Raw genomic sequence first — 12,568 nt, 5'->3', positions numbered from 1 at the left:
AGGCCATACGTTCATTTCTTCTTTATTCGCGCGCGCGCGCGAGAGAGAGAGAGAGAGAGAGAGTACGAGTACATTACAGAGATGAGGATTCTGTTTATTTTGTCAACCCTATGTAATTAAATGTTACTGCTTACAGTTTATAGTGGCAGTTTAATTATATATATATATATATATATATATATATATATATATATATATATATATATATATATATATATATATATATATATATAACAAGAAGTAAGGTCAATATTCGAATTGTACAGAATTCGAATATATGTATGGCATGGATTATTATGCAACAGTCAGCAAGTATTGTCACTCGTTGTCTGTGACATGTATATCATATCTCCAATTTCATTTTAAATCTCCAATTCCAATAAAATAGCAAGAGGCAAATGACTTGAAACAAGGACATCACATACAAAGTATATATGCTACAAAAATATGAACTTATTTCATTTTATAAGAAAAGAAATTCTAAGAGTATGAAATATATTTTCTATATGTAAACATAAAGAACACTTCCATACAATTATGAGATGCTTTATTTCAACAGATATCAAACTGGAAACTACATTTTTTTAATTATCTAAAATCGTAGTCATCCATATATGTAGCGATATTTATAGTACAGATTAGATGATTGTAAAGTACTTCACTTATAAAACGTCAGACTCCTTTGGTAGCAAGTATAAAAATATAATATATTGAATATAAATAACATTGCTACCGCTACCAGTAACCAGCTCAGTTTGATTGTATTATTACTGCTACAACACAGAACCAAAATTGCTTGATACATTTGGACATGAAAGTAATGTAGTAGTTAAAAAGATTAATACAAATTTCTATTTGATGTGATTTTTTTCTTTTAGAAGAGTAAGACCCCCCCCCCCATAATTTTCTAAACAAAATTGTAAATTTTGTTAGGCTACTCACAGCTCAGGCTGTTGTAGCATCCACCCCCACCCCCACACATAAACATTTTCATTTGTCTGTGATTTTATCATTATTTTATCCTATTTAAAATATAAGTTAATACTGTCATAACACTAAAAATATCAGCACAATACAACTATGCAATAAAGCAAAATAAATAAATAAAAACAATATAAAGTCCTACGTCTTACTTTTCATAGGAAATATAAGAGAGAAAAAAGTTTAATTTAAACCATCGCTCATAAAAACAATATTGTTAGATGAATTAGTCTGAAAAAAAATTATCATACAGGTAGGCAATTATAAGGAACAAATACCTGAATTGTCTTGTTACATTGTTCTTATAGATTTATTTGCCAATCCCTTTTTTCACTTTCACATGAAATAAAACTTGAATGAAGACAAGCTTTCCACACAATCTGGCTTTTGGATTGGACATACACTCATCATTGCAAATTCTGAGGAATTAAAACTGTAAATTCTGGATTGGCCAAGACACATTACCTTTTGTATACCACATACATTTGTAAATTATGACTCAAAAAGGCTCAGGATATATTCCATAGTGTCCGTTTCAAGAATTAATCCCCCAAAACATTCCATTACTGGATCTGTATTCAATATATACAGTGTACAAAAATGCTCACTTTTTGGAGATTTATTTTGCGGGCAGAAAACAAAAATGTTTGCACTTGCTATGAGCAAAAAGCCACGAAAACGATTATATTTTATTTGCTAATTTGTTATTTCTGATACTTTGACCTTCACAAAACTATTGTATTTATGAATCTGAGATGAAATTTTAAATTTGGCCTTTTATCCCTAATGTATGTGCCTTGTAACAATTGACATGGTAAATTCCATAATTCCATAATTTAAATGTCTTAATCACTCAGAGAGAGAGAGAGAGAGAGAGAGAGAGAGAGAGAGAGAGAGATTCATAAGTAAGTTAGTTTCTTCACAGAATAACAGAAACCACTAGCAATTTCTGACTGCAGTTGCAAGATATCTGAGCAGAAAGTAACATCTACTTTATAAGCATGCAAGTCATTTAAATGTGAGTTATAGGTCCCCAAATACTATTCCTCAGAGAATATACAAGACTGAGTTTTAGAAAGTAAAGCCACACATGTACCAGTTTGTTACTTTGTGAAAATGGGGTCATTATGAGAAAATGGAGACACCTGATGTACCTGCTGGTGATGAGATGTCAGTGAACAATCAAATTGTTGTTCCTAAGTCATATATACAGGAAATGCATAGTCTAGCCCATAAAACTTCTTAAGCTGGTCATTTTGGTGTCAGTAAGACTTATCACAAGATCCCTAATCATTTTTATTTGCCTAAAATTGAAAGTGATGTTTATAAGTCCCATAGATCTTGTTACACTTGTCAAATGGTAGGAAACCCCAATCGGAAGATATCTAAGGCACATCTGCAACCTATTCCTGCATTTGACCATTTGACAAGCCATTTAACAGAAAAATGGTAGACTATCGGTTCTTTACATAATACCAAGTCAAGCAACCAATACTTGTTGACCATAATGTGCGTCCTCAAGATTTCAACAGTCTGTTCTTTTGAAGAATATCAAAGCAAAAACCGTTCTAAAAGTTTAGGCAATGTTTTTAAGACTTGTTTGCCTCCGCATATCTGTACAGCAAATTATATGTTTGATTATTTCCAACAACTTATGCATGAATTAGACATAAAACAGTTTAATATTTCTATCTGTCACCCTGAAAGTAATGGAGCTTGCTCAAGACTGTCCGAAAACACTCTCACGTACCCAGGATACATGTATACCATTATATTGAATCAAACCTTTAAAAAGACAATGATCAGTAAAATCCTGCATTGTGTAATTATCGAGTAAGATCAGGAGAGTTTTTTTTTTTTTAAATCTTCCCATGTTGGTATTTATCACCAAAAGAAAGACCCCATGTCTACCCTAACAAAAGACTGTCCCAAAACACCCTCAACTACCCAGGATACCTGTAAGCAATTAAACAGAATAAAACCAAATAAAACGACAGTGATCTGTAAAATTCTACCCTGTATAGTTATCGAGTAAGATTAGTAAGTCAATTCTTTTGTTGATACTTGCTGAAGACTGTCCCAAAACACAATCATCGACCCATGATACATGTATATAATTACAATAAATTAATGAAATATGCGATGTTGGTGCATTTTCTCTCTCTTTGTTTAATCATAGATCATTCAATAAACTATTTTCATATTGCAAAGAGCAGCACAATTAATAAGTCAGAATCATGCGTCAATACATTCATATTTCAAAAATTCTTTAAAGCTTTTTTTAAAATCTTTAATGTGACAGAGAGCAGCTGAATAATTAGAACCTAAGGGTGTTATATTCATATTTTTAAAATTCTTGAACCAAATAATTAATTTTAATTGGTTTGATAATGGTAAGAATTACAATAAATAAAAGTAAAATCTCATGTAACATCTTTTGTCTCTGTTTATTTCCACTTTTAGAGATAACAGTTTTAAAGGATGCAAACCAGTTTTAAAGCTGTGTTTTTAAAAAAAATTTCAAAAGTACAGGTTCTGTACATTAACAATGCAAATTAAGTTTTGGAAAAAAAAATCGTACACTAAATCTAATACTTCTAATCACAAGTAAACATTTGTGTCATGATACGAACATCATTTTCTACAGTTTGATTATTTCTGTTTTTGCGGCAAAATATGTTCCACAGTAAAATAGGTTCCAAAATGAAGATAAGAATAAGAACACCTTTAAGGAATGCTTATTTTTTTAATGTCATTTTACCTATAAACTTACTTTTAAATGTGCTATTGATGTTGCGCTGAAGTTTTTTTTTTTCCGCGGGAGCTTATGTACAAGAGTATCACAGGAAAAGCTAGACGTATGTGAGGTGCGTCAAAATGGGTGACGTACAATGCAATCCTTACAACCAGGGTTCGTCTGACGAAAGCTCGTTACGAATAGTGCGAGGGAATATATCATTGTCATTTCTGATCCTTGCTTTGCTAAAATAACTAATGTTTCCAAAGTAATGAGAGATATCACTAAGAAGTAGATTTCTTAAACGGTGAAGGTAAATACTTAAGTGCTTCAAAACTGGGGTTGAAAAAGATGGACCACCTTGCTGTAGTGTATGCGTTTTTGTTTTCGTAAGGTGCTATAAATCACTTAGATCTTCGAGAAAGCATATGATTTTATAGACGAATAAAACTTTGTTGCTAACATACATCTTAAAAAGGGGACTGAAAGAGTTATCGACACAAAATGGATGCCGTAAGCTCCGTGGGGGGCATTAATTATTTCTGGCAAAGGAAAATCTTTAGAAATTTAGAGCGCCGTCTGTTGTCATAATGCGTTGCTAATCTCTAGTATGCCATTATGACAACAGATGGCGACACGAGTTGGATAACAAAGACTATACTGATAAAACTTAGTATTTACATTGTTGCAAGGCCAGATCTGTATGAAAACAGCAGTTGGAATGACATAATTGTAAAGTTTATAAACAGAATATACAAAACTTGTAATAAATAACATAGCGTTTGTCATACAACAAACTAAAGAATAAATTCAGTAGTTGGCAAATTGCAAGATACAATGACGCAGAAGGAAAGTAGATCGAAAAACTTGCAAGCAACCATTTACAGCTTGGATCAATGAAAAATAGAAAATTCATGACTAGAATTATGAATGTAGCACTTGCAAGCAGTCAGTGAAGATGGCCGTTATCCTTGCTTTGCTAAAATAACTAATGTTATAACTAATAACTAATGGCAAATTGCAACATACAATGACGCAGAAGGAAAGTAGATCGAAAAACTTGCAAGCAACCATTTATAGCTTGGATCAATGAAAAATATAAAATTGATGACTAGAATTATGAATGTAGTACTTGTAAGCAGACAGAGAAGATGGCCGCTATCGCTTAACCGGCTTGAAGCATCTGTTCCGTTTTTTAGTGCCGTTTCCATGATATTTGTGCTTGTTGCCTGTTTTCATCTATGTTATTGTGTTCATTATGTATTGGGTGTTAAATTCGTATGTGTTTCTTCATCTCCTTCTTTTGGAAATGAGAACAATTAGACTTTTTCTCAGCTGTCTTGCTCAACTGTTTTTGAACAAACCGCCATCACTTGACACTCGCCAGTCAACCCGTTTATGCTACGATGGACCCTCATTAATTACTTTAAATGATCACTCCTTGGCTCTCCACACTACATTGTGCTCTAGACTAAACGAAGTGGGACTACATTCATCATTACCTAAATGTAAACAGAAGAGAAAAAAGAAACGTTGTTTCAAAGCTGGCCGGCGTAGAACAGGAAGAATAATTCCAGTTATCTCCCTTATTTCGGCTCAACAATTTAAACAAAAAATTCGATCGTGAATTTAGATAACCTAATTCAAATCCCTGTCAATTTGTCAACCTTTGTATCAACTATCCAAGAAATACCTCTGCGCATTGCATTATTCAATGCCCAGTCAGTAGGACCACCGGAAAAGCGCACAGAAATAGTTAATTTTATCAATGACCACAATGTTGACATATTTTTCTTGACAGAAACATGGCTAAAAACATCAGGCGATGAGCCCAAGTGTGCGGATCTAACACCCACTGGTTACTCCATCAAGTCGTTCCCCCGTAATTCTCGCGGAGGTGGAATTGCTGTCATCACAAAAAACTCCATGATAAAACGTCTTAACTACACCACAATATTCAATTTCGATCACACATCGTTTGAACTAGTCCAAACCACACTCACACTGGAGCAAAGTTCAGTCCATTTTTTCTGCCTATACCGCCCTCCTCCTAGTTGAAAAAACAAGCTGGCTGACTCTCTCTTTTTGGAGCAGTTTCCGAATCTCCTGGACTATGGAAATTCGATAGGTGGCAACCTGATTATTCTTGGAGATTTCAACTTTCACTTTGACTGTCCCGGAAACTCAAATACATCAAAACTCATAGATTCCATTAATGTTTTCAACCTCAAACAGTCAGTTACCCAACCCACCCATAAACATGGTCACATTTTAGACTGGATTCTTCATAGACCTGATGATAACATTCTACGGTCCTCCCTGGTATCCCATGAACTTGCATCAGATCACCTCTGCATTATATGTGATCTTGACGTATCAGTCCCTAACCCTCCACCTTTATCTGCTACTAAGAGAAACCTCCATATGATAAATAGAACCAAACTAATGCACGACATCCAAGCTAACCTAACAACTTGCTTAACTCCTACAGCAGAACAACTCGATAACTGTCTGCGTTCATTGCTTGACAAGCATGCCCCAGCTACCAAATGCAGAGTATCAGTTCAAAAGTGTTCTCCATGGTATAGCAGTGTTAGGGACTAGCTTCGCACTGCTAAAAGAGACCGCCGTAAAGCTGAGAGGCTCTGGCTTTCCACCAAACTCACTATTCATAAGCAAATTTATGAAGTCGCTAAGAAGAATGTCACAAATATAGTCCATGCAGCGAAATCAGCCCACTACACTACTAAGATCATGGAAAGTTCCAGCTGCAAAGAGCTCTTCGAGATTACTAACAAGCTAATGTCAAGGAACAAATCAACACCACTTCCAACTACCTTTTCTCCAGTCGACCTTCCGAACATATTTGCAAAATACAAGCCATTAGAGATAAGCCTGACACCACACTTTCGATTGACTTGTCGTCACCATACAGTTGGGATACAGAATTTGAGCGGCAACCATTAGCAGCATTTGAACCTGTCTCTATGGATTTCGTACGTACAATCCTGACGAAAAGTGCACCAAAGTCATGTGAACTTGATCCAGTTCCAACATCACTGCTGCTTGAGTGCTTAGATCCAGTATTGCCTTCACTAACTGATGTTATTAATACCTCTCTGTCATCCGGGGAATTCCCATCATTTTTCAAAACTGCCATTGTACAGCCTCTGCTGAAGAAACCAACACTAGACCATGACGATTTAAAGAACTACCGCCCAGTTTCTAATCTCCCATTCATATAAAAAATCTTAGAAAAGGTTGTTCTATCCCAGCTTGTGTCTCATCTAAATTCAAACAGTCTTTTTAGCAATCTGCATATCGCCCTTGCCACAGTACTGAAACTACTCTTCTAAAAGTAGTTAATGACATTCTGTCTGCGTTGGATAGCGGAAAGATTACAGTCCTCACCCTCCTTGATTTGGCTGCAGCATTTGACACAATAGACCATGATATATTACTTCACCGTCTCCAGCATGTATTTGGCATTAATGATACAGCCTTACTGTGGTTCAAGTTCTACTTGGTCAACAGGACACAAATTGTATCTGCAAATGTATCTGCAAATGGAATACACTCCAGCCCAGTTGATCTATGTTGTGGTGTTCCACAGGGGTCTGTTCTTGGACCTGTTCTCTTCACTCTATACACTCAGTCGCTCTCAAGTATCATAGATTATCATCCAGTGTCTCACCAATTGTACGCTGATGACACCCAAATATACAAATCTAGCCACCCAACTGAAGTTGATGCTACCATCCAAGGTGTAGAGAGGTGCATTTCTGTTGTGAAATCATGGATAAGATGTAACAAGCTGCAGATGAATGATGATGAAACTGAGGTCATTCTGATCGAAACATAAAGACTTTCTCATTCACATCCTTTACCTCAAACAATAAATATCATCAACGCCAACATTAAATTCACACAATCAATACGAAACCTAGGCGTTACTCTGGACAGTACTCTCACATTGTACCAACATGTCATGAACATATGCAAGGCTGCATATATCTTGAGCTGAGACGCATCAGGTCAATTCGCAAATATCTTTCAGTTGATGCCACTAAAACACTTGTGTGTTCATTAGTACTTTCAAGACTGGACTATTGTAACTCAATTCTCTCTGGTTCATCTCAATATCTACTCCAGAAACTTCAAAAAGTTCAAAACACAGCTGCTCAGATCATACTTAGAGTACCACGATCAGAGCACACCTCCCTGCTGCTCTGTACCCCACACTGGCTATCCATTCGGTCCAGAATCAAACACAAAATTTGTTCTCTGTGCTACGTTTCACTGTCGGACTCTAGTCCAACATACTTATCCGACCTCACCCATGTGTACACACCAGCAAGATACTTAAGTTCCTCTTCTGACAATCGTATACTCATTATTCCAAGTATGAAAACAAAGTCATATGTACAGCGCTCTTTTGCATACCAGGGCCCAGCAACGTGGAATGGATTGCTCACTGAACTTAGACACAAAGACAGAGTGATCATATTCAAGAGGGCTCTCAAAACTCACTTATTTCGACTGCAAGAACAAACTTAAAAACCTAATAATATTTCCTACCTGAATTATTTTCAGCATGTTTTTTTTTTAATGTTTTCTAATTTCATGGAGTTTGTTTTTGTAATAATATTATTTTATGTTTTTTTTTTTTTATCTTATAGGCGTTGTCTAATGTTGCAAAGCGCTTAGAGCTTCTAAAGATTAGGCGCTATAAAAAGTCCTCATTATTATTATTATTATTATTATTATTATTATTTACAATAATGCAATTATTATTTACAATAATGCAGAAGGAAAGTAGCACTTGCAAACTGCCACGTACAAATTTGCATCAATGGAAATACAATATACATTGATATAATTATGAAAGTAGCACTTGCAAGCAGCCATTTACAATAATGCATCAAGGAAGATTAGGAAATACACGCATATAATTATGGCGGTAATCCCCCTCCATATATCTCACTTCTGTCCGCATTGGTTCGAGTCTGCGTCTGAGCCAACGTGTGTATGTCAGAAAGCTTGCCAGTAGCTTCTCATGGAGCGGTGGATCTTACCGGGGTTTTTCCGGGTTTTTCCTTGACATTATACTGGCCGAATTGTATTGTATATCGTGTGCTGAAAAATGACGTTAGACCCACACCACCAAAATATTTCAGTCTGGGTAGATGACATGTTTCAAGATATAAATATGAAGAGAAACTAATTAAAAATTACGATGTTGTGCACTAGTCTTTTGAATCCCTTGCTACTTCCATCTCCTCCGAATCTGATATTTGACGGTCTCCGTTGGTCGAGTGGACCAAGGCACCCGTTTATGCAGTTGAATCACAGATCTCACCTCTGTCCGCCTGAGTTCGAGTCTCGGTTCGACCAACATAGGTATGTGAGAAAGCTTGCCAATAGGTTCCTGTGAGTCGGTTGTTCTTCCCAGGGCCTTCCTCCACCAAAATATACTGGTCACCATGTATAGCCCATCATGTGCTGAAAAATGGCGTTGAACCCGACTAGACCCTATCTCCTTCTAGTCTTGACTCAAGACCCAGTTCAGTATTTAACTCCGACAGACTTGACATTAGAGTGGGTATTTGTGGATAAATTTACATCGATTACTTAACTGAACAGTCTTGTAAGTGGAAGATGGTTGAAGATATGTTACAGTGTATTTGTGACGTACAGAATGTGCAGTACAATTCAACGTGAAATAGGAGGAGAAGATTAATACTAATTAAAATTAATAATGAATACTACATTATAACTCATTAATACTAAATTTGGCATTTAACAGACGGCGGCATTGTGTTGCAATGACTCCGATTCCGTCACAATTTATTTTCCCCGATATACGTTCCACTTAATGCAGGGTCAGATAGGAGGGGTGAGGGTCCGGACCTTTCCCCGGCTAAAAAACAAACAAACAAACCCCCGCCCCAAAAAAACCCCAAACAATAAAACCCTTCTACATACACAAACGTAGTCACTTGTCACTTGAAATTTGACCATCGTTTTATTCTTGGCCACGTTTAATTTGTATTATGCACACATCGAGTAAATAGACACATACACTTTTGCTTTGGTGCCCTTTCGATGAAAGTCAGGATCCTTTCGAAATGTTGGAAACCCCACACCCACCCCCTACATACACACTTGACCCGATCAGGCGTTGCAATGAGAGCATGTCCTAGTTAAATTCCTTTTTGTTTCTACTTTCAGGGTACTTAGAAAATCTTCATCGACCAAACCATTATGTCATACTTCTACACTGTCCAGGAACGCACTCTTTCATCCAGGGACGTAAGTACATGTATTCCACCCTTTTACATAGTGTCTGTAAGGACCCACGGCACTAATTATACAGATAAATGGCAACCAGTCTAGAATTGAGTGAACCTAAAATAGTACAAAGACGAATTTGAAGGTCCATGATTGGTTACTGATGACAAGTAAAATATTAGCAAAAGAATCGTTTGAGAGCTTAGCCAAGATGTAACTAAACACCAAACAAAAAAAGAAAAAAAAAAAAAAAAAAGAAAAGGCAATGTTCCATTGATGCAATTTTCGTCGTTTCATACAGAGCTGACTTTGGAACACTCAGTACTGAAATTAGCATCCGATTCTACTGATACGAAATAAAAAATACATATAGTAACACATGTAGATAATAACGATGCCGCGGCTGATATGGTTTTCTCCACAAAAAACTTGTATCAAGCCTGTTTCTCTGCAGCGAGCCATTGGTTTGATCATGGAAAACCATACATTTAAAGTTGTTAAATGTGTAAAATGAAGATGATCTCATAGATTTATGTGGGAGTTAATCAGTACCGCGAGTCCTTAAAGAATGCTTGTACAACTCGTACGTAGTTTACAAATGTTTCCAAACAAGTGATTATATATAAAAGTAAAATATTAAGCAAGCACATCATCGACACTGGTATTATTATTATTATTATTGCAGCTCTTGGAGGCACAGCGAGCACACAGAGCATTCAAGCAGCTATTGCAAAAGAAGAAACAAAAGAAAAAGCTTTCCTGGAAACTTTGAGCCAAAAACTCAGACACTCGGAGGTATGTGTGATATAAAACACCATTTTGGGATATGGAGCTGCATGTATGTTTTATATACAAGCAAATGAATCCAATAAATGCAGGAAGTAACCAGAATTTAGTTATAAAGAAGATAAAAAAGTACAGATTGGTAAGTCGAATACTGAGCCTCAATTTCTAAAGATTTCCTATGTCTGTATGTGTGTATGTAAGCAGGCAGGTGTAACAGGTCAACTTCTAATGAAATTTCGAGATGGGGGATGCCAGCTCAGATAATCCTAAATCAGATTGTTGATTCGTTATCATCAAGGCATCAGTGGTAATGTAGGAGTTTTTCCGGAGATTACTCCTCCAAACTCCGTTTGGCTACTTTATTCCCGGTTTCTGGAATTTCGCTTATGAGCCAAGTTATATGCAACAGAGAAACGGTCTATAAATCCTACACTTCTCTCACGACATACAGCGAGATATAGGATTAATGGGTGATTTTCTCTCGTAGTTAGAAGCCTGGCACTGTTGAACTCACGCTACTGACGGTATGGCAAAATGGGAAGCAGTCTGGAAATGGGTAAAATGGAGTATGTACGGGTTTGGCTTGCCAGGATTGGTTGATAATGAAAGTTCGATTTTAGTAAAAAGAATCTTTTGAGAAGTAATACTAGTTCTAACGGAAAATTAGAGACATTGTTTTATTAATGTCATTTCAGTCCTTTAAATTAATTGAGTTTGGAACACTCATTACTGAAATTATCACCTGACTGTTTGGTGCGAATAGCGCATGTTAACACAAGTAGATCCAGAACATTTCCCTCGGCTCATATAGCTTTGCCCAGAAATTTTTATCCCGGGGGTCATGTATACTGAACAATAAAGGTTTGATCATGAGCACCCAGAAATTTAAAAATAAAAAATAAAATAATAGCATGGTGTTTGCATAGATTTATTACAGGAACTGAAATAGTACTTCGAGTCAAATAAGTTCGCGTTCAACACTGGAATCATACAACATCTAAGTGGGATAACTCATAAAGACAACTTCATAAAATCTTGGCAATGAATTATATTTCTTTATCCTATTAGGATCCACATCATATGGGAAATCTGCAAATTCGTTTAGGACTCCCGGTGATATTATTTCAGCGTCCATAGCGAATCTATCGAAAGATCATGATTTAAAAAATTCAATAACTAAAAATTTCTAAATGCTCATGATCAAACCTAACATTTCTCAGTACAGACCCATTCTTGTTGTAAGCTTCTAGTGGAGAAAACCGTATGTCATGACTCATGAGACATGCTTTATTATCTATATGTGGCCCAAATTTTGACCTACATAATCAGGCATTAATTTCAGTAATGAGTTTGTCTGTAAAAGGACTGCAATTCCATCAGTAAAATACTGACTTTATTTTTTTCTGTTGCAAATAGAATAAATTCTGAAAAAAATATTTTTTTTTTCTCTCAGTAGAATTTTATTTGAGATTATGAACCAACTCTGGCTAGCCAAATACATATAGTCACTATTTTATCTACTGACAGTTCTAGACAGGTTCCCATGTTTCCATATAATTAGTACCGTGAGTCCTTCAGTCTCTTTTAGAAATTTAAAATAAGCAACGGTTAGATTTTCTTAAGGTCAAGAAAATAACATGACTGATAATTACACCTCTAAAATGATAAGTTCCTTGCAGAATAAATGCTGTGCGCGAACCATTTTAAGACCACACTAAGTAAAGGACTTCCTTGTGGGTCTTGAATGTAAACCAGTATATCTTAGCCTCAGAA

The 12,568-nt window shown here is 35.9% G+C and overlaps 1 protein-coding gene across 2 annotated transcripts in view; it reads left to right on the top strand.

Moving 5' to 3' along the window:
- LOC149796212 (uncharacterized) overlaps window positions 1–12,568 on the top strand; it is a 55,091-nt gene that overhangs the window by 39,962 nt on the left and 2,561 nt on the right. For both annotated transcript variants that reach the window (XM_089966168.1, XM_089966169.1), the window contains exons 2-3: window positions 9,950–10,030; window positions 10,695–10,804. In XM_089966168.1, the coding sequence (XP_089822294.1) occupies window positions 9,950–10,030; window positions 10,695–10,804 (191 nt within the window). The remainder of the gene's footprint in view (window positions 1–9,949; window positions 10,031–10,694; window positions 10,805–12,568) is intronic.

This window comes from Sinohyriopsis cumingii, chromosome 7, assembly GCF_028554795.1.
Source record: "Sinohyriopsis cumingii isolate HCF-2022 chromosome 7, ASM2855479v2, whole genome shotgun sequence".
In the NCBI taxonomy this organism is placed as follows: Eukaryota; Metazoa; Mollusca; class Bivalvia; order Unionida; family Unionidae; genus Sinohyriopsis; species Sinohyriopsis cumingii.
This window is presented reverse-complemented; position numbering and strand designations above follow the sequence as displayed.